General features: G+C 43.0%; 1 protein-coding gene across 12 annotated transcripts in view; it reads right to left on the bottom strand.

The window, feature by feature from the left end:
- Positions 1–340: 340 nt before the first annotated feature.
- mef2cb (myocyte enhancer factor 2cb) overlaps positions 341–19,415 on the bottom strand; it is a 74,579-nt gene continuing 55,504 nt past the window's right edge. For 2 of the 12 annotated variants that reach the window (XM_018668814.2, XM_018668812.2), the window contains 8 exons: positions 16,102–16,245; positions 15,766–15,903; positions 12,915–13,104; positions 12,018–12,065; positions 6,618–6,790; positions 4,976–5,105; positions 4,457–4,592; positions 341–4,150 (listed from right to left, as the gene is read on the bottom strand). In XM_018668814.2, the coding sequence (XP_018524330.1) occupies positions 3,802–4,150; positions 4,457–4,592; positions 4,976–5,105; positions 6,618–6,790; positions 12,018–12,065; positions 12,915–13,104; positions 15,766–15,903; positions 16,102–16,245 (1,308 nt within the window). In that variant the 3' untranslated portion in view covers positions 341–3,801. The remainder of the gene's footprint in view (positions 4,151–4,456; positions 4,593–4,975; positions 5,106–6,617; positions 6,791–12,017; positions 12,066–12,914; positions 13,105–15,765; positions 15,904–16,101; positions 16,246–19,415) is intronic. The other 10 variants (XM_051074943.1, XM_018668815.2, XM_018668816.2 and 7 more) reach the window with 10 other exon arrangements.

Below are 19,415 nucleotides of genomic sequence, written 5' to 3' on the forward strand. Positions count from 1 at the left end.
TATAATTTTAAGTGAGTTAAACCTTGGTTTTAAATGTCAAATAAATGCCCTTTGCATGAATATGTATGTTAAAATGTCAGATCTGTTTTAATGTAAATAATGGAAAGAAGCAAATGAGAAAATGATGCCATTGTCATTATTTCAATGTCATGCAATTCATATTGTCTGGAAGTGAAGCTGCTATTGTACCATGCACTGATTTTCATGTTAATATGTCTTTTTTCTTTTTCTTTTTTTCTTTCTTTTTTTTTGACTCTGCACAGTATGGAAGTAACCACTGTTTTGGAATGCATGCAGAAACAAGTCAAACACAATGAAATCACACCGAGCCACATCAGGATAACTAAGAAAGCCAGTAACTTTACTGAAATCTCTGCAAAATACAAATAGCCTTTCCCTCCAGCAGAGGAGACTTTTATTTCATCCCCCATACGTTTTCACTACATACAGCTGAATCAAGTTCCTTGAGTTACAGAGATGTGGATTTAATTTAATACCATCTTAGTCTTAAGTGGCGACAAAGGCCAGCTTATGCCGCTGAAAGCCGCTCTTGCGTTCCAGAAAACATTAGTTCCAAACCTCCCCCATTTTCAGGTTTATACAAGCTACATTGATACTACAGACTGACTTTTTAAGCATTTTAACATATTTCTCTTTTTTTTTAAATTCCTTTTTCAGCTTTTGAATACAACTTAAATAAACCACAAACACGGTGGAGCAACAAAGAATCCCACGTGAATATTGGGACTTTATAAGCAACGGTATGTTACTACACATGGCTGTACAGGTGTATGGTCTCCCCTTTGCACTGCAAGTGACTTATCAAAACATCAGCTGAGGTACTGCTTGGGTCAATTTTGAGGTACCAACATTTAGTCTATTATAATAATGACAAAGAACAACTGATCAACAGGTGATGAAAAAGAATGGCTTCCAATTTAACAAACACAAAAAGAAAAAAAAAAACAAAGAAAAAAAAAACAAAGTCCATGTCTTTGGTTAGAATTATTGTGAAAACTACAGCACTCGAATTAACCACCACGACATGTTGGCATTATTTCAATCAGTGAGCAAATAGCAGTGATAATAAGTGTGTAATGTGCTTTGATCAAGCATGCTTTTGACACGATCAGGCCTGAATGATGCTGCTGATTGTGAGTGAATAACAAAATAAGTTTCTGTGTATAACCTTTTCAATGCAATGCACAGGGAGACAAATGAGCAACATAACAGATAAATTACTGTGCTTTTATATAGACAGTGCAGCTTGATAACTAAAGCTACATTTGACTGAAATTGAAATGTGAAACCAATTGTACATTTGAGCAAATTCTTTTATTGTGTTGTTTCAATGCTTGCAAAAACCATAAATGAATGTGAAAATAAAAGTTGAGTTTACAACACAGAAATGCCACTGGCTTTGGTTTCTCCACACTTATGCTGCCTGAAACATCATGTATATTTTTTTTCTCAACCTTTTTTTTGTATTGAATTTTAAAAAAAGAGAAGAAACACCATTTTAGAGGCTCTGCCCCTGTTTGACTACACAGACTGTATACAGTAACAACAAAGTGAACCTGCATGAAATATGCACATAGAAATATCATAACACTTAAGTGACAGCAGATACGGGAGTGGGAGAGGCAGAGAGATATGTGGCTAGTTTCATTGTTTAAAAAAGAGAAAATCAAAACAGCTATTTATCTAAAATAAACAATTGTGCTTCTCCCATACCAGCATGATCAATTTGTCCTCGTGTGTCTGACGCTGAACTGTCAGTGACGTGTGGTAAATGATGTGGAACCCTGTTTTGAAGAGTGGAACATGAGGAGTCACAGGATGACACTGAATCAAATTACGTCCGGAAATGATTAGGGATAATTAATCACAATGCACTTGCAAAATTATATTACATAAATATGATTCAAAAGAAAATTGTATAGATTGGGTTTTGGGCTTGCGCAACATCCTGTGCACAAGCTAAGATTATGGCAAGGATTTAAGGTGGAACAGAAAATCGATAATGTCAAAAACATGTTTCATGAGATTAAGTATATTAAATTAGATAATTATGGTTAAGAATGAAATATCTGATGCATAAAAATGCATCTAGACACAGGCTGAGGGTCAGTCATATTTCCTCATCAGTGTGACAATCATGTACATCATGTGTCAGAGTTTATTTCTGTCATCCCCAGTTCCAGTCTTGTGACATTTTCCACTAACAGGTTGTTTTTCAGCATTCAGGCCTGTCACACTAAACCCTGGCAATGCTTTCCAGCTGTTTTTTTAAGGTTAGACTAAATACACCCCTGAACAGCACTGTTCAGGGCTCAAATTAAACAAACCAGACAACATGTGCAACTGCACATAGAAACTCCACTAAGAAACCAACAAAAATCATTATTATATATATTTATATATTAGAAAGCTATACACAAGCATGTTAATTTCACAGATTTTTTTTTTAAAAGATTCTTAATATTACCATTATTATATATAATTAGAAATACACGTTTAAAAACAAACCTCTACAAAGATAAAACAGTTCAGCAAAGCACTGGATCTCAGTCTGTTTTTCATGGCTTAGGGCTTCGAAGCCCTGTCATTTCCCCTCTGGGCGACACTATCCATCTCTTATTAGCAAAGCTATCAAAAAACACATTCTGGCTTATAGAAACTACAAAAAGCCACAAAAATGCTTTGCATTGTATTCCTTTCATATGAAAATATAAGCAAGTGTATCGTACAATTGTTTTTTATTTTTCCCTTTTTTTGTTTATTAATACTGAATAGTTAATACTAGATCCAGAGTTTTCTTGATTACACTAACGTAGCTCTTAGATCAAAGGGTGGTCCTCGCTGGGCTCCGTTCTTTAAGGGGAGCACTAAAATCGTCAAAGGTGCCACACATCTAACATCAGATTTGCCTGTTTTACCTGTACAATCCTTCAAATGTTGCATAATAGCTTTTTCATTTAGTGAGTAAATAAATCTTGTAATGTCTGGCAACTTCTGACCCCTTGCCCTTCCCCCCTTGACCCTCTATTTACATAAATACGTTGAACCTGCAACATGACATCATCTAATGTTAACACACATTTTTGCAAGGGAGAACTGTAGAGAAGGTATATAGCAATGAAACTGACACTGTACACATGTATTGTTTGTCCAACTCAAGTGCTAAGGTGTTTTCCACTGGACACACTCACGCTCATGTTAATGTTTTTTTTTTCTTTCTTTTTTTTGTCTCTAGTCACTGATATATCGCTGAGGCAAATTGTAAGTACGTTTTATGAAACAGAGTACCTGACTATTTTTTTTGTTTATTTGTTGATATGCATATATGTACACATACACACACGTGTAAAGATATATGCATACGTGATTCTTTTTATCCACACACAATACAATTTATGCATAGTTCCCCAACAAAAAGACCCCCTGATCCCATCCCAATCAACACCCACCCTCCCAAACCCCCATTACAACACCCCACTGGTTTATATAATGTCAATATGTATAGCACACACACTCAGCAAAAAAAAGAAAAAGAAAATTAAAAAAAGGAAAAGAAATTACAAACAGATCTTTGAAAAGGGTTGTCCCTTTTCTTTCCTTCAGCGTTAAAGAGATAAAAGGAGAGAGGCCATGGGGTTGGGTGGTGAGTGACTCGTGATATCGAGTGAGAGGAGGAAGAGGAGGGAGCTGACTTTGGGAGGGTAGGGGGGCATCGTAACGCTGCGTTGTTGGGGGGGCTCAGGGCAACTCGGGGCACTGCGGGGGAAGAGGACAGAGCTATCATGTTGCCCATCCTTCCGACAGGCGCACCCGTTTGATGGAAGGGCTCTCGCGTTCATCCAGGGCGGGCCGGGCCAGTCCCAGAGGTGAGTGGAACTCATTCCTGTGCTCATCGCGGTCGCTGCCCTCGTGGGAGCTGCTACAGCTGCTCAGGCTATCAACAGGGGAGCGTCCCGAGTCCTGGCGGGACGAGGGGTTCTGGGGAGGTGGTACCCCACCACCGTAGCCCCCCGGTGTGCTGCTGGTGCGATCTCTAGGAGGAGAAACAGGTTCGGACTTGATGTGCAGGCTTTGAGCAGAGGGCAGGGAGAGATTTGAACCCTGACATAAGTGAGAGCTAGAGCAATTTCTGTAGGAAGGAAAGGAAACGCAAGGGGTTACAGAGTTACAGAGCAAGAAACAAAGTGACTTTAAAGTCAGTCTGTCGCACCAAAACATGGCATGCATGCAAGCACGCATACGCACACATTCGTACTCATGAAAACAGGGAGGTGTCATATTTGTGTTGGACCCTGTCAAGTGAAGGTTGAACAGTGGAGGACTCTTAGATTTCTGAGTGTGGCGTCTTGAAAAAATACTCTGTTGTGATAATTCATGTGCTACGTGGTGCGTTTCACAACAACACAACACCTCAAATTGAGTTCAGCGCACTCACCCTAGCTGGCCGAGGGCTGAATGCTGCATGTTCTGAAGGTGTTGCTGTTGCCACCCACTCATTGAGCCAAGGTGAAGGGAACTGCCACTGTTGAAGCCAGACAGGGAGGACAGATCCGCACTATTCAGGGAATACTCTGTGTACAAAGACACAGGGAAAAAAGGAAGAGGAGGATGTAGATTATAGGTTGTTCAAAGAAGTTCAGACAAAGTTGCAAAGAGAATGAATCTCTGTTGAGTGCTGCCTCTGTGTCAGTGGGTGTGACAACAGCACCCTCTGCTGTTGGACTGTTGTATAACACTAAAATTTGGGAATGAGTTCTCAAAAGCAATCACACTGTAGACTTGAAATTAGTAAAATAACACATCTAACACAATTTTAATTGTTGGGTTATATGATCATTTTACAGGGTAACAGAAAATATATAATATTATCTGTACAAAGTAATTACAGAGAATGATCTTGTGTTAATGGAAAAAATGTATAAAGAGCACAAGGTACACAGACTATAGTACATACCGGTACCATAAGAAGTAGAGATGGCAGATGGGTAACCACCCATGCCTTGTCCCGGTAGAGTGGGAGTTGCTACTGATACCACTGGGGTGGCCAATGACTGAGCAGACTGAGAGTTGTTTATTCTCTGGTTCTGTGACAGAGGAAGGGAAGACACAGAGAAAAAGAGAGATGGGAGAGGCCTGAGAACATGAAATCAACTCCCAGACAAAACAAACATAAAACTGCAATAAACCAAGAAACTTTTTTTTTTCCTGCTTTTCTTTTTTTTTTTTTATTTTCTTTCATTTCTTTTTTTTCACCCAACAGATGCTGAGAGAATGAATGTGATGCCAACTTCTGGGGAAATTAATCACTTGACATGCGGCACGGCTGAACCCTGCCAACCCTATCATTTACCACCCTTTCCGAGGGCCCACTGTCGCTATAGTAACACCATCGGTCTCCACGGCAACACAGGGTAGCGGCGGCAAGGGAGAGGCACTTTACTGTGGCAGAGGGGAGGGTTTGGCAGAATATAATGGAGGTTTGATGCAAAATGAAAGTGTAGTCTTTTGATGCCCTTCATTTCTATATTCTGATTAATAAAAGCTGGGAGCTGTATGCGCACGACGCAACACTGTACACGCAGGAGTAAACATAAAGGGAACGAAGGGAGGAGTGGGTGCACAGGGGCTGAGGCAGAAAAGAGGCCAGGCTGCTTTAACTCTGACACACCACTGGATGGCACTATGTGCCCTCACAAAATGTCATGTGAGGTGACATTGGAGCCTTCAGCACAGTCAGCAACAATAAAGGTGAAAGTTACTCTGGAGTCGGTACCACTTCTCTCAAACAGGCTGTATCAAGCTGTAGTAATCTCAGTAATGATAGCAAAAATTGAATGCAAATTAAGAGGTCAGACTCAGGTGACTACACCGCTCTCAGTTCTACAAGGCACATTGTGCTCTCGAGAACTATCTTAACCAGTTTCTGATTAAAAACCCTTTCAAGTTTCAGATTCTTAAGGCCTTTTTAAGGCAGTTTTGATTTCTAAATTTGAATGGCAGTCTGACTTACCAATAGCAGATCGACATCCTCAGACTGATGGCATTAAAAGGGGAGGGTAATAAATTCAAATTAGCGAGTGTGAGTGAGATTATAGAAGTGCTGGTGGATCTGGGGATGGAGCTGCTGTAGGACTGAGGCAACGGAAACAGAACTAATGCGAAAAGAGGATACTAAGAACTACTCTAACTTAACACGTTTAATTAGAAAGACGGGAGAAAAAAATATCAGGACCTGTGGTATAAGCGGCAACATATACACAAACAGATACAGCAGAAGAAACAGTATATCTGACAGTATATCAGACTTGGGCAAAAGAAAATGTTAAAGAAGGTTATTGGTTTAAGATGCTGCCAAGGCACATGAGAAAACAACAAACATGTCATGTACCTAAAGTTAATCTTATCACAAATATAACCTCATCAACCCAAGTCTGATATGAAGAGATGAAAGCAGCAGAGAGGACATAAAAGAAATAAACAGTGGTAAACAAACCCAAAAGACCCCCGCCATAGATAGGAAGATATACGAAAGGGAAAGAGGGGGTTGAGGAAAAGAGGAATGATGACACGAAGAGAGGGATAAAAAGATTACTCACGATGGAGGGCATATTGTTCTTGGCGCCAGGAGGGATGAGCACACGTAGGTCAGGTTTGCGGTTGTTCATGCCTAGGTTCATTGGTGGGGGGGACTTAGCCTGCATGTTCTTGTTCATGCCACCTGGAGAAACCAGCAGGCCGGGTGAGTTGCGGTGGTTCCCATATCCATTTCCTGAGAGAGCAAAGGAAGGTCGGAGAGAAAGAAGCAGAAAAACATTAAATATACCACTATTCTTGAATGGTATTTGAACCAAAGGCACAGCTACGTGTTATTAAACCTGTTTCAAAAGTTTAATGAATCTTGGAAATCCTGCTGTCCATGATGGTGTAGCCTAATTAAGAACTACAGGAATCCATTCTCACCTTGTGCTCATTTTCAGTGTTTCTGTCTCATCTCCACTTCCTGTGGTAGAAACTGTATTATCTCACTAGTCGGAGGAGACTTGTAAATGGTCTTTCATGAAAGTGGTATATACCGGCGGAGCAGACAGTCAAACAGACTACAGGCTACTGTTTTTGCCTTGATGATAACCACTGTTTGTTTGGCAGTCATACAATGAAAGCATCCACTTGAGAGGACCTCACCCTCCACCTCTGTCACTGTCAGTTAAGGCTACATGTGTCTTGCAACAGCCAGTGAATCGTGTAAAAACATCTAATTACGGGTAGCAAGACCACAGAGGGATGGGACCCATCATTTGGCCATCAGAGCTAAACACATGTGCGGTTCTTCCAGACAAAGACCCTGCCTTGGGGTTGCCACCAGATATGCATTCCCCTAAATACAGAGGGCCAAGTGCAGCACCCATTTCTCCCTCAAAAACTGGTGGGGCGAAATCCTAGCAACATCATTAAAAAAAAAAAAAAAAAAAAAAAAACAGAGAGTGGAGCATTCTTGCAAGCAACATAGTCTTTGTTTCTAACCCAATCCCGCAGGCTGTTTTTCCCCTTACTTCTCCTTCCTTCTTCCAAGGGGTAGAACACAGGGCACTGTGTGGACGTTCCCACTTGAAAGACGGGCAGGAATTATACGTTAGACATAAATGAATTTCCTAATCATATACTCCAGGGGAAAATGAGTCGCAGATGTCTTCCTGGGCAATTTCCCTTGCTGATCTTTGTTTAATTTGAGAGCGAGGTTTTTGTTGTTTGGAAATGAAAAGTCTCAAAAGCTCAATTTGAACAATCTGAAGAGTAAACGACCGCTAGCGGTGAGAGAAAATGAGGCTGTCTGACAGAAAACAAGAAAAATAGTGTGTGTGACTGCTGGTGTGTGTGTGTGTTTGTGTCTCTGCTGGCATGTGTAATGTGTCAGCATGTAAGTCAGTTGACGTTAACAACCTAGAGTGTGTGTGTGTGTTATTGCATGTTTTGCTATATACAATTCTTCATGTGCATGATTCTCTATGAACACCATTTTTCTGTCACACTGTAAGTGTACATAAGCACAATGTGACTTGAGACTCTGTGAGACACGCGGTATGACTGCTTATGTATGAGCCATGCGTATGGATGCACGTGTGTGTTTTGTATTGGACCCTCTTAGTTCCAGTGTCAATCTCACATTAGCAAAGAGGCAGCTGCCTCTTCAGTTTTCCCGCTCCCTCATTCTCATGGCTGGCCCTTTGTGAGATTGAGTGGGTGCATGTGGAGACAGATGAATGAGACCTCACACACACATAAAACACACACACACAGTACACTTACACACACTTTGGTAAATAACCCAGCAGGAAGTACATCAGTGTTTCTGTACAGATGAATAAAAAATGAGATTGAGCTATAGAGAGACATTAATACACAGTTTGGTCAAGAAGACACGGACTTCATCTTGGTGACAGTTAATCAGACATCTGTGTATTGCCACCCTGTGGAGATGGCTGCAGTCCAGTCAATTATGTGCTAGATGACTATGATCATGAGTGGCATAGGCCAGTCCTTAAGCACTTCAAAAGTAAAATCACTAGCTAATTAAGCTAATGAAGCAAGAACTGTGACTCAAATCTCCCTATTCTGCAGCTTGATCACCCTGATTTTAGGACAGTTGCATTCAATGGCGGCACATCGACTTCAGCTGAAGACACGACATTCAGAGTTAATTTCCACTCTCCTCCTCTAATGCTACTTTGCACGGTCGAGCTGTGGTGCAGGCTGGCGTCAACCATTTAGAGGAAGTACCAAAATTAAACACAGCCCAGCCAGGAGTCTGTTTTGCTGCTGTACAAAAGTCACACATAGAGAACAACATCTGATCTGAGATTCAGATAAACAGCTTTTTGCTATTTCTGAGGTGTTGAGGGACAGCTGAGGTCAAAGCTGAAGGATTGCAATCTGACTCTATAGGTGCCATGGTTACAGACTAGTGCACTTCGAGATGCATGTGTCTGACAAGGCCCCCCCCAGAGTGTTCGTTCTCTCTCTCTCTCCTTCTTACACACACACGTACACAGACACACACACGCACAAAGGAGAGGTGTGGTTAAACTCATGTACATTTTACTGTTACTGAACAAATTTCTGATGTCCTGTTGTGGTCTAACAGGCGCGCTCCATTCTATTCCCCATACACACACACTCTTCCGTTGCGGTTTGGCCAAATGTGCATTCAACCCTGAATTCTCCAACTGAACTAAGGTGTCACACTCACAACTTGCGCAGTTGGTGTAAGGTGCTGCTAAGATTGAAACACACACTGTTTGATCTGCTGAAGCTGAATTGTCATCAGTTTTTGTACATGCGCTTTTTAACTTGCATTTCCATGTGATTTTGACCCATGATGTCCTAAAGATGTACCTTGTACGCAGCCCATCTGCGGGAGTAATTGGTGTGTGATCAAGGTGAGAGGTGACAGGAGTTTCTCGTTAATTCCTCGCAGTGCTTACGGAGTGCTGATCGGAGCGTAGATGACAGCTACATAATTGCATAAATGGAGGTGGGAGGTTTTCACAACCTTGGTCTGGAGCTCCCTTCATCAGCTCTCTCTCTGTCTTTCACTCATGTTCTGTCTCTCTCTTCACCTCGAGCTCTCTCCTAGCTAGCAAAGGAGTTGGCAGATTGAAGACATACTTCCCACAGTATTATATATATAACATGATGACTCAGCCTTTCAGTAACATGCCCTATTTGCACTGTACTAGAATTACCTGGGGACCTCGTGTGATTCAGAAGTTACCCCCACGACTGGAGTTTCATGCAGCCTATTTGCACAGGATAAACAAAAAGTCTCTGTTTCAATTAAATTAACAGGCAAAATACAGAGTCTTCATGCTAATGCTGCAAAGAAAGGGAAGTCTCAAGTTTGTATTTTCTGGGAAATCAAGTACATGATATACTTGGAGTTCAAGTAGTTTAAGTGATGAAAACACTGTTGCTAGGCAACTAACAACAAAAATGGACGTTGTCTAGTTCCCTTTCAAAAATTCAGAAATTATTTTGCTCTAATTGTAACTTCACATTAAGAATGGGAAAACAGTTCTGATGTGGAAAATATCAGAGGTCAGAGCTATTAAAAAATGTCCAGTTACAAAGTCATGAATGCTACATCAGCAGATGTGGAAATCATGACCTCAAAGCAACATGTAGCTACATGAGCCTGCTAAATTTGTGCTGAAAATTCTGTCAAATATCTATTTCCACTGTTACCTTCATCACTGTTTGTTCTCAGAATCTTTTGAGAACTGGAAAAATATACAGGACCAGGACAATTTAATGAGGTGGCAATTCACACTAAATTCAAATTACCAGAGGATCTGTTTGGTGAAATACAGTAAGCAATCACTGGTGGAATCATAACTTAAGAACATGGCAGATTGTTACAGGAATTCTTCCAAACAACAGGAGGAATCCAGGTAATACTAATCCCATGTGAGTTGGGGCTTTAAAAGCTGTCATTTTCTCTCTTTAAAGACAGTGGAACCATGACATGTGAGACACAAAGAAAGAGTTGTGTTTATGTGCATGTCTGAAACACGTACACACATTCAAAGACACACACACACACACACGAGGTCCCTCCTATTGCGCTTAGGACCCGCCACTTAAGACATTCATACGCTCAGGCCAGACAGCTATTGTACAATCAGCTTATCAAAACATACGGTGAGGAGCAGAGGAACATTAGAACAGTCCTTGTGGTGCCACAGTGGCTGGGCCACCTCACACTGAGTCACTTAGAGGAACATCATTAAAATGGCTGACCAAGTTCACAGAACACTTCCATCTGTGTTCACCCACTGTTTCTCCTTTGCACACATGCTTCCACCATCAGTGGATATTCATCACCGGGGTGTCCCCCCCACCCCCACCCACACACACACGCACTCTTTCTCTCTCCCTCTAGATGAGATTTAAGAGAGCTTTGAATGGAATCTTTTAGCTCCCACATGACTCTCTCTCAATGTCGTGTTTTTCACTGCTGCTGAGCGACGCACAGCTCTCACAGAGTGCCTCTGTTCCTTCGGCACGGTGACACAAAGGCTACATTTGAATCATGCTCTGCAGCACGCCGTCGACCGAACACACGCCACAACAAATGGCTCTGTTGTGTGTGTGTGTGTGTGTGTATGTATGAGATGAGTGACCAGACAGAGAAACCAAGCATTGACCCCTTGTGATGGAGCCCTAGGGGCCAGACAAGGCTGCCCAGCTGTGCCCCACTGACCCCCCCATTCTCCATTTTTACACTCTGCACTGTACGTCAAGGCTGTAAAATTTAACCCTTTAAATGGCAGTTGCTTAGCCATAAACTTGGGCCTGACATGTCCTCAGGGACAAAGCCACTGACACACAGAAGCTAACACATAAGATTCCTTACACATGTTCTTCAAACATGGGTTGCTCCTCTCTCCATGGGATCATTATTGCGTGGTGAGCCACTCCAAACATTGAATTAATTTGGTTGCAGACATATGATAGCAATTACTGTGTAGCAAGTTTGTCTGGCAAAACAAGTTGTTTTGAATTTACACCCAAATCCAGTTCAGAAATAAAGACATGGCTCATCATGCAGGGAAACAGCAAAAATCGAACCGCACATTCAAAAGTCCAGCATCTCTTCTGATTGCCTGTCAGTCAATCTGCTGCTCCAGTATACAGTGCAATTTTATTTCTGTTTCTCCCCCACTTGTTCTGCCGTTTTATAGCTGAACGCAGGCAGGATGTTTCACAGCCCCAGCACTGTGCAAACATTACCAGATGAACTCCACGACCACTAACATCAACACATCATGGACAAAATCTCCATTTGGGTTTGGGTTACTATTAGTCATGCATTTTATGGCCCCGAGTGGGTGAGTGGGTGCCATGTATGTGTGTATGTGTGTGTGGGTGTGTGTGTGTGTGTGTGTGTGTGTGTGTGTGTAAGCAGACAACTGTGTGTGAAAAGAGAAGGCCATTCTTACCAGCACTGGTGCCTGCGCCAGTGGTGAGGTCAGCACCCATGAGGCCACCTGAAAGATGAAAGAGAGAGGAGAGCAAAAGAGAGAAAACCATTAGAGGATAGACACCCACGTAACATCCTCTATGCCTCCTGTCTCTTAACTTGCTGGCCTTTCAGAAACTAACTCAATTTAATCACAATCCACTGTGTGTATATGTGCATGTGTCGGTACATCGTGTGTGTACTGATACCAGAAGTAATACTGCTTCCCACTCAAACCTTAACACTCTGAGCAACTGGACACTGCGAGTGGATACTTTATGCTGCCATCCAAGAAAAATGACACATTATTATTTTTAAGCCATGTGAGGTGGAAGAGTGGGAGGGTCCAGAACGTGTGCGGTTTGGTGTGGATGCCGCGAGCGCCAAAACTCATATTTAGTTTATGCTGGCGCTTCTAGCATCCAGTTGTAATGACAGGGTAAGGGTGTGGGCAGCAGCCTTCAGACCAGAGGGACAGAAAAAGGACTTTGGACAACAATAACAAACCAACAGGCCTGATTTGCTTATGTCACCGGCAACTCAATGCCTATACATAGGGCCAGACATCCCATGTGTAGAACCTCACATTAAATCAATAAGACTGTGGGCTGGGATTTAATATGATATTAAATCATCAACTTACTTTGAACAAAGTACTGAGCAGGCAATATGCGAGTATATAAAGGAGGGATATGACTTCAGATTCATTCATTGCCTTTAAGTGCCTCTATTGAATGGGGGTAGTTGTCATAAAATGAATCGAACATTTGATGTGTGTGTCTATTAGCGTGACAGACAGATACACACACAGTTGAGTAGATAGACAAGATGGGATAACAGTGTGTACATGGGTGCATGAGTGCAAGTGAGGCCCTACCTGTGTTACCTGCACTGGGGGGTCTGTGCGTAACTCCAGGAGACATGCTGTTTCTCTGTAGGCCATGGTGCGCCAGTGGCAACAGGTTGTGGTTGCCTAGGGAACCACCGGGATGGCTGTAAATGAGATTGTTCTGGTTGCTAACGGGAATGGACACGGGCATGTCGTAGTTTGATGGGGGCACAGCCTGCTGAGAGAGAGGGGGGTGGGGGTGGGGGGGCGGAACAGGCACAAGTTTGATTAGACTTGAAGATATCAACAATCACAGCGAGTGAGCAAACTGAAATGAGGCCTTCGAGTAAAGGAATGGACACAGAAAGAGAGCAAGAGACGTGACAATTCAGAAACACTCCAGGAACACAAAGGAATTTAAAATCCTTTGACTGTCTACAGTGTTACTCCAGAAGCAATCACACACAAAAGAAAAGACAGAGACAGCCAAGTTCAAAAGGACAAATGGACAACTAACAATAGACAGCCATGCAGTTGAAGAGAACAACTTCTCAGAACAAAGACTAAAAATACAAGACAGTATGGCTGGTGAAAGGGAGCACTGCACAAAAACAATAGGGTACGCGCCCAGAAAACTCCTCCTAGAGTTACTCAAATTGCTCCAAAGATGATATATGGGCTGGAAATGCTTTGTCATTCCAACTTGATGTAGCATAGGTAGGTTACTTTGGAGGCTACTAACTATTTCTGTGTAAAGTACTCAGTTTTTGACCTGATGTGTTGTGACATTGTCATTGTGAAGGCAAAAGGTTGACCTTAGGAAATATTGTGCTGTGATCCCTGCATTTATATTCCCTGAAATACATTCCTGGTTTATTACATTAAAGAAATAAGACGGCAATGGTTTACTGGGAATAAAGCCAATGGCATCCTACTGTTCTAAAAGAGCTAAAGATAATTCAGTCTGTCTTCACCTCGCTAAAAAAGTCTGCAGTATTTCTTGCAAAAGTAGCTTCAAGACCGGAGAACTGAATGCAATTAGGAATAATTTATTTTTCTGTCACATGGAGCTAATGCAAAGTGTTTTTAAGTGGTAGACTCAGATCAGTCAGCAGTCTCATCAGGAACATGAGCAGAGGTAGCTTGCCGGCCCCAGGCGTCTAGTTTGTCATGTTTATTGTGTCACTTGGCAGAAGGGCTTAACCTTGGGAGTGCCCTGGAAGTGGTTGATCCTGCGTGTTAGCTTTAGGAAGTAGAAAATAGGGCCCTAAATTACTGCCATGTGTCTCAAGGCCATGGAGGGAGCGCATCATCATCAGCCTAGCTTACGTGGAAGTGGGATATGTGCCTTAGCGCTACTTCATCTTCTTCAATTTTCTCCCTTTTTTTGCTAACGCTCTTTTTGCAGGCCAAATATTATTTCAAAGTACAAAGACGGGTACTTTAACCATATTTCATTGTGGGCCTCTGCACGTTTCGCTTTTACTGCAACTTTACACAGGAGTGGGCTAGCCAAAAGCTATGGATGCTTTCTTTTATAACCAGTGAGGGACCGTCTCTGGTTGGGTTTTATTTTTTGAAGACGTTCAGTAATTTCTTCCATCTTGGATTCCTTTTTTATACCTCAAGACTTTTCTGTGCCGTGTTTTCTAAGAGTCGGGGGGAGGAGGAGCTGTCAGTGTGGGCACATTTGTGTGTACACATGCCCTATTGCTGGGTGTAAGGGCCCCGTCTGTGAGCTGTCCTTTAACTGGTGCCATCCTTCCTGTTTTCACTCATCTTCCTCCTCCGCCTCTCCCCACAGTCCCCTCAACAGTCCCCTGCAATCCAGAGGCCCAGTGCTTGGCAGCCACCCTGACCACACACCGAACTGCCACTTGTTGTGTGCAGAGCAATCCCCCCAGCCTCAACACCACCACCCCCGCCTTTCCACCCCCATCCCCACTCAGCTCCGATCCCAAAACCCACCCCACCCCACCACGCCACCCCAGCTCACCAACCCCTGCCTTGCTTCTAACCACATCTCCCCCTGCTCCACGCGGCTTCAGAGACTACTGTTCTTCTCTGAATTATCTACTGTGGAATTATCTCTTTCTCTGTAAGGCTAGAGCGCTAACCATTCCAATATGGTGCTTTCTGAATGAAGGGCAGGCTCAGTTTACATAGAGAGCAACCTTTATTTTGTGGTTTCTGGCAGCTGGCTACAGATTAGGTTCTCCTGAAAAATGAACTCTATAAAATATAAATCCAGCAGCTGACATGTCTTATCTCCATATCTACGTCCACTAACAGAGATGTCTTTAAAGATGCTGTTAGCCTACTGAAAACTTTGCCTTCAATTATTTCAGAAAGGAGGAGAGATAATTGAATTTTGTGAGGTACGGAGAAATGCTTAAGAGGTTGTGAATGTCTGCTGATGTTTCATTGCCACAGTGTCTGTCCTTGTTGTTGCGGGTGACTGAGCACAGTGTTTTGGTGCAGGAAAAGGAAAAGCACATGCAGACCGCACCTCCCCTGGGAGCCAGGCAAGGCATTGTGGGTAACGGGTTCAAGGTGGGAACCCAGTAAGGTTAAAATTTGTCATGAGAAAAACGTCTGCAATTACTATAGCAAAAAAGGAGAAAAAAAAAAAAAGCCTGGTTGTTATGGTCACAGTTATGTGAAATTAGAGGACCGTTCCTCAACTGTAATCAAGAAAAATCAAAGAACTGTAATTCTTTTCATTGTAAGTATACAGTATAATCTCACTTTAGTCTTACTCTCACTCTCACTCTCACTTTTTGTATTTAGTCTGGTGGCAAACAATGGTGGTTAGCTGGGTTAGCTCAACAGTTACTGGCCAGTCAGCATTTTGTTAGCCTGCTGAGGATGCGGCGTAGTGTGCAAACCCAGTACTTACAGGTATCTTATGAGTTTTAATCATGTGATCAAACTCCTCGTTAATCTGTTTGTATTTCTCCTCAGTGCGTGGGGTGAGGATGAGAGCAGACTCGAGCTCCGGGCTCTCGCCGCCTTTGTTCTCCTTCTTGCTCAATGCCTGCCAGGTCCCACAACCACAGAGACAGACGGAGGGAGACACACAGATGAAGGGACGGAGAGATGGGGTGATAGGGACATGTGACGAAAACGAGGAGATGAGGACGAAGTGACGGAAACCATAAGGGGGAGAAAAAAAGGGAAAGAAAGAGGAGAGAAAGGTGAGAGGAAAGCTCGGGGTTCAATGAAAGGTACTTACACACAGTCTCTGTCTGCTGATCATCAGATCAATGTCCTCGTTTATTTTCCTGTACTTGTCCTCGGACTCGGGGCTGTGGCCGACCGAGTCGTCTGCGTCGGGGTCTGGGCTGTCACAGCCATTTAGGCCCTTCTTTCTCAATGTCTGCAAACAGAGCAGTTTCACAACATAGTTGAAGGGCTTTGGGGTAGGGAACAATGACCCAGGTGAACAGCTTTGGAGGGACAAATGGTCATGAACTCTGAGGAGGTAACTTTTAGAATCGATCCTGACAAAAGACAAGTCCAATTAGAGGATGTTTGGAAAACCTTTTAGAGATCTCCATCTATTTCAAATAAATAGATTTTCAAATTACTTTCTCTCTATGAGCAAATTGGGTCTGTTTCTGAGAAATGGTTCAACGAAACATCTTTAACCTTTTCGATGAATCATTTTGGCAGGCTTCATTCTAACCTCCGTCAACATGGGGTGACACGAGGATACACTGGCTGCTTTGTGAACAAGTAAACATGCAGCTAAACATTCAAGATGGCACAGAGGATTTAACTGCATCCAATAACAAGACATAACAAATGATCAAACTCTTGACCAAATGACAAATCATGGGACCTTGAAACCTCATAATTACACAGGAAAGGGAAAAGTCATAAAAGTAAAACACATTTTATAACCATAATCATCAGTGGATCATGAAACAGAATTAAAATACAGTAGAGGTGCTTGAGTTCATGACTGTGGTATGCGTGCTATTAAATGTGGCAGTTTCTGTTTTGGCCACCTGATGGCCACCTGCCCCCATTTAGAGTGGCCAGAAAAACAGCAGACAGGCAGAAAAGCACACTCTCCACTTGCTCACCACTCCCCTCTGAGTGGAAGAGAGACACAGACAAAGGGAGCGTAAGAGGGAGAGATAGAGATAGAGAGAGAGTGCTGCCTCTGTCCTTTTTTAGATATTGTTGACAACCATAACAACAGGGATAAGTTTCAGAGCACATTACTGTGTGTGATAGCACGAGGGTATGTTTGCTTGAGCAAGTAGGCATGTACCGATAGGTGCTGTGTTCATTTGCCTCGTAAAGTGAGAGACAAAGACAGAGCGGGAGGGAAGAAAAGTACAGTAGCTGACAGTTAGAGATCTCATCAAAGGTACCCCCCCACACCTCCCTCCCCTCCACACCCCGTTCACTCTCCTCCTCCCCACCCCTTCCCTCTCTCCTCCTGGCTTTAATAAAGGGAGATTAGTCTACAGGAGGAATATCACGGGCCTGCTCCTGTCTGTGCAGTCGTCGCTTCACACTGCGCTCTCCTACTTTCATCTGAAGCTCCATATCAGACAGACGTAATTAAATTTACTTTAGCACACCCTGTATTTGATGCTGATCAAGTGTGTGTGTGTGTGTGTGTGTGTGTCTGTGTGTGTGTGTGTGTGTGTGTCTTGCTCTCTCTTTCTGTATATGTTGTAGTGTGTGTATGCGTCTTCTGGAGTGAGTGTGTAGAGCGTGCATGTCTGTGTGGGAGGGGAAAGAGGGGAATGAGTCTGTTTGCGTGTGCATGTGTGGGTGTGTGAGAGTGGGTGTTAGCGTCAAGAAGAAAAAAGAAAGAGAGACTGAGCAGGAGAAAGGAGGAAGATAGATGCTAAGATAAGTTAATCTCGGTGAACTTCTTCCTCTCATTTGTTTGTCTCCGTCAGTACTCACTCACGGAGGAGATACGAGTGCTAGCTACTCCATCACAACCAGCAGAAGAAGTGACAGTTAGCGATCTGCCTGCTTAGAAAACAAATAACAATCCAGTCATCTCTCATGTCAGCACAACAAAGGCCTGTTTTGAGTGTGGTTTTAGTGAACTTAGAGGGCTCCTTTTGTGTGTGTGATAACTGTTTGATTCCTGAGGCGTCTCGTGGCGAGGCAGCTACTGTAAGCGTGTCAACATTTGCTGGCTCTCCTCTCCTTTCTCTGAATCCTCACTTGGCCCCCAGAGTGGAAATCTGGAATTCTGAATTTGAAAGCGTCTCTCACATCTTTGACAGTCTTCAGGAAATCACACCAAACAAATCAACCACGGCGATGCAGGAGATCTGACTTCTAACAAGACCTACAGTGAATCAGGCACTCTTGCTCTATCTGAGGTGGATGAGTCAAAAGAACAAAGGGGTTGCAGAGGTTTAGCATGCTGTCTTTTTTGGCAAAGGCGTGAGATGTAAAATTTCTGGTGTTTCTTTTGTGTAGTTTCATTCTGGCCTTGGTGATGCATCATATCGAACTGACAAGAGCTGTACCCCTGGCCTTTTTGTGTTCACATGAGAATGCATGCAAGAAAAAAGAACTACTTTTCTTCCTACTTGCACAGATTTCCACCACCTACTGCCATCAGCACAGAGTGCATGAGAGATTCACTTCCATTCTGGGAAGAATAGCAGGGGGGCATTGCTGGCAGAGGGGAAGAGAGGGCTAGGGTAAAGGTGACACCCATATGGGGCAAACTGAGCTGGTGGTCTGGCAGGGGGTTGGGCGATGGTTGCACTGGGTGTTGATGGGTTGCAGGGAGCCAGGGGCATGAGTGTTATATGACTTTGAAGCATGTGGCCTAGGCTTAGCTTTCCAGCGGGGCTCAGCACATTGAGGGTGCGGTACAAGGGCGCTATGCCACTCATCCCAGTTATGCCCACCTGTTTAAAGACATCACACCTGTTGCCAAGGGCTGACACACAACCCAGCGACCAATCAGATCTGCTGATGTGCTCATATAGCCATAGAAGGGCCTCTCACTCTTGCGCTCTCCGCCTTGGCGCCCTACTCGCGTCATCCTATATATTTTCCCCTTCTCTAATAGACCCTTCGTTTATCTGTGCCCTGGATTTGTTATGCATTTCGTGGCTCTGCTGCAGTCATCAACTGCTGCTCCAAACAAGGCTTTGAGTCATCTGTTATTCAGTGACATCATCACCATATAAGACACATCAAAGATATATATTTCAAAATGACTGAGAGAATAATGATCATTGGAAAAAAAAGAGCTGCTACCCCAATACTGAAAGACACAGGAGTACAGGTATGAAGAGAAGAGCTGGTATGAAAATAGAGTCTTTGGGGAATATGCTAATAGGATGAGGATTAAACACAAATTCTCGGTGCTGTTCGCTTGTGCCAAGAATTTTATGCACAAAATATTCACCCAAATTATCATTCTTATATTAAAATTCAATTCAATTTTCCAAGTAACAAGGATTTTCAGCCTGATAAAGGAATGTTCATTATTTCATTCTTACAAAACGACCGCTAGGAGAAAAGAAAAACTTTTTATAGAGCATCATT

Source organism: Lates calcarifer, linkage group LG13, assembly GCF_001640805.2.
Source record: "Lates calcarifer isolate ASB-BC8 linkage group LG13, TLL_Latcal_v3, whole genome shotgun sequence".
NCBI lineage: Eukaryota > Metazoa > Chordata > Actinopteri > Centropomidae > Lates > Lates calcarifer.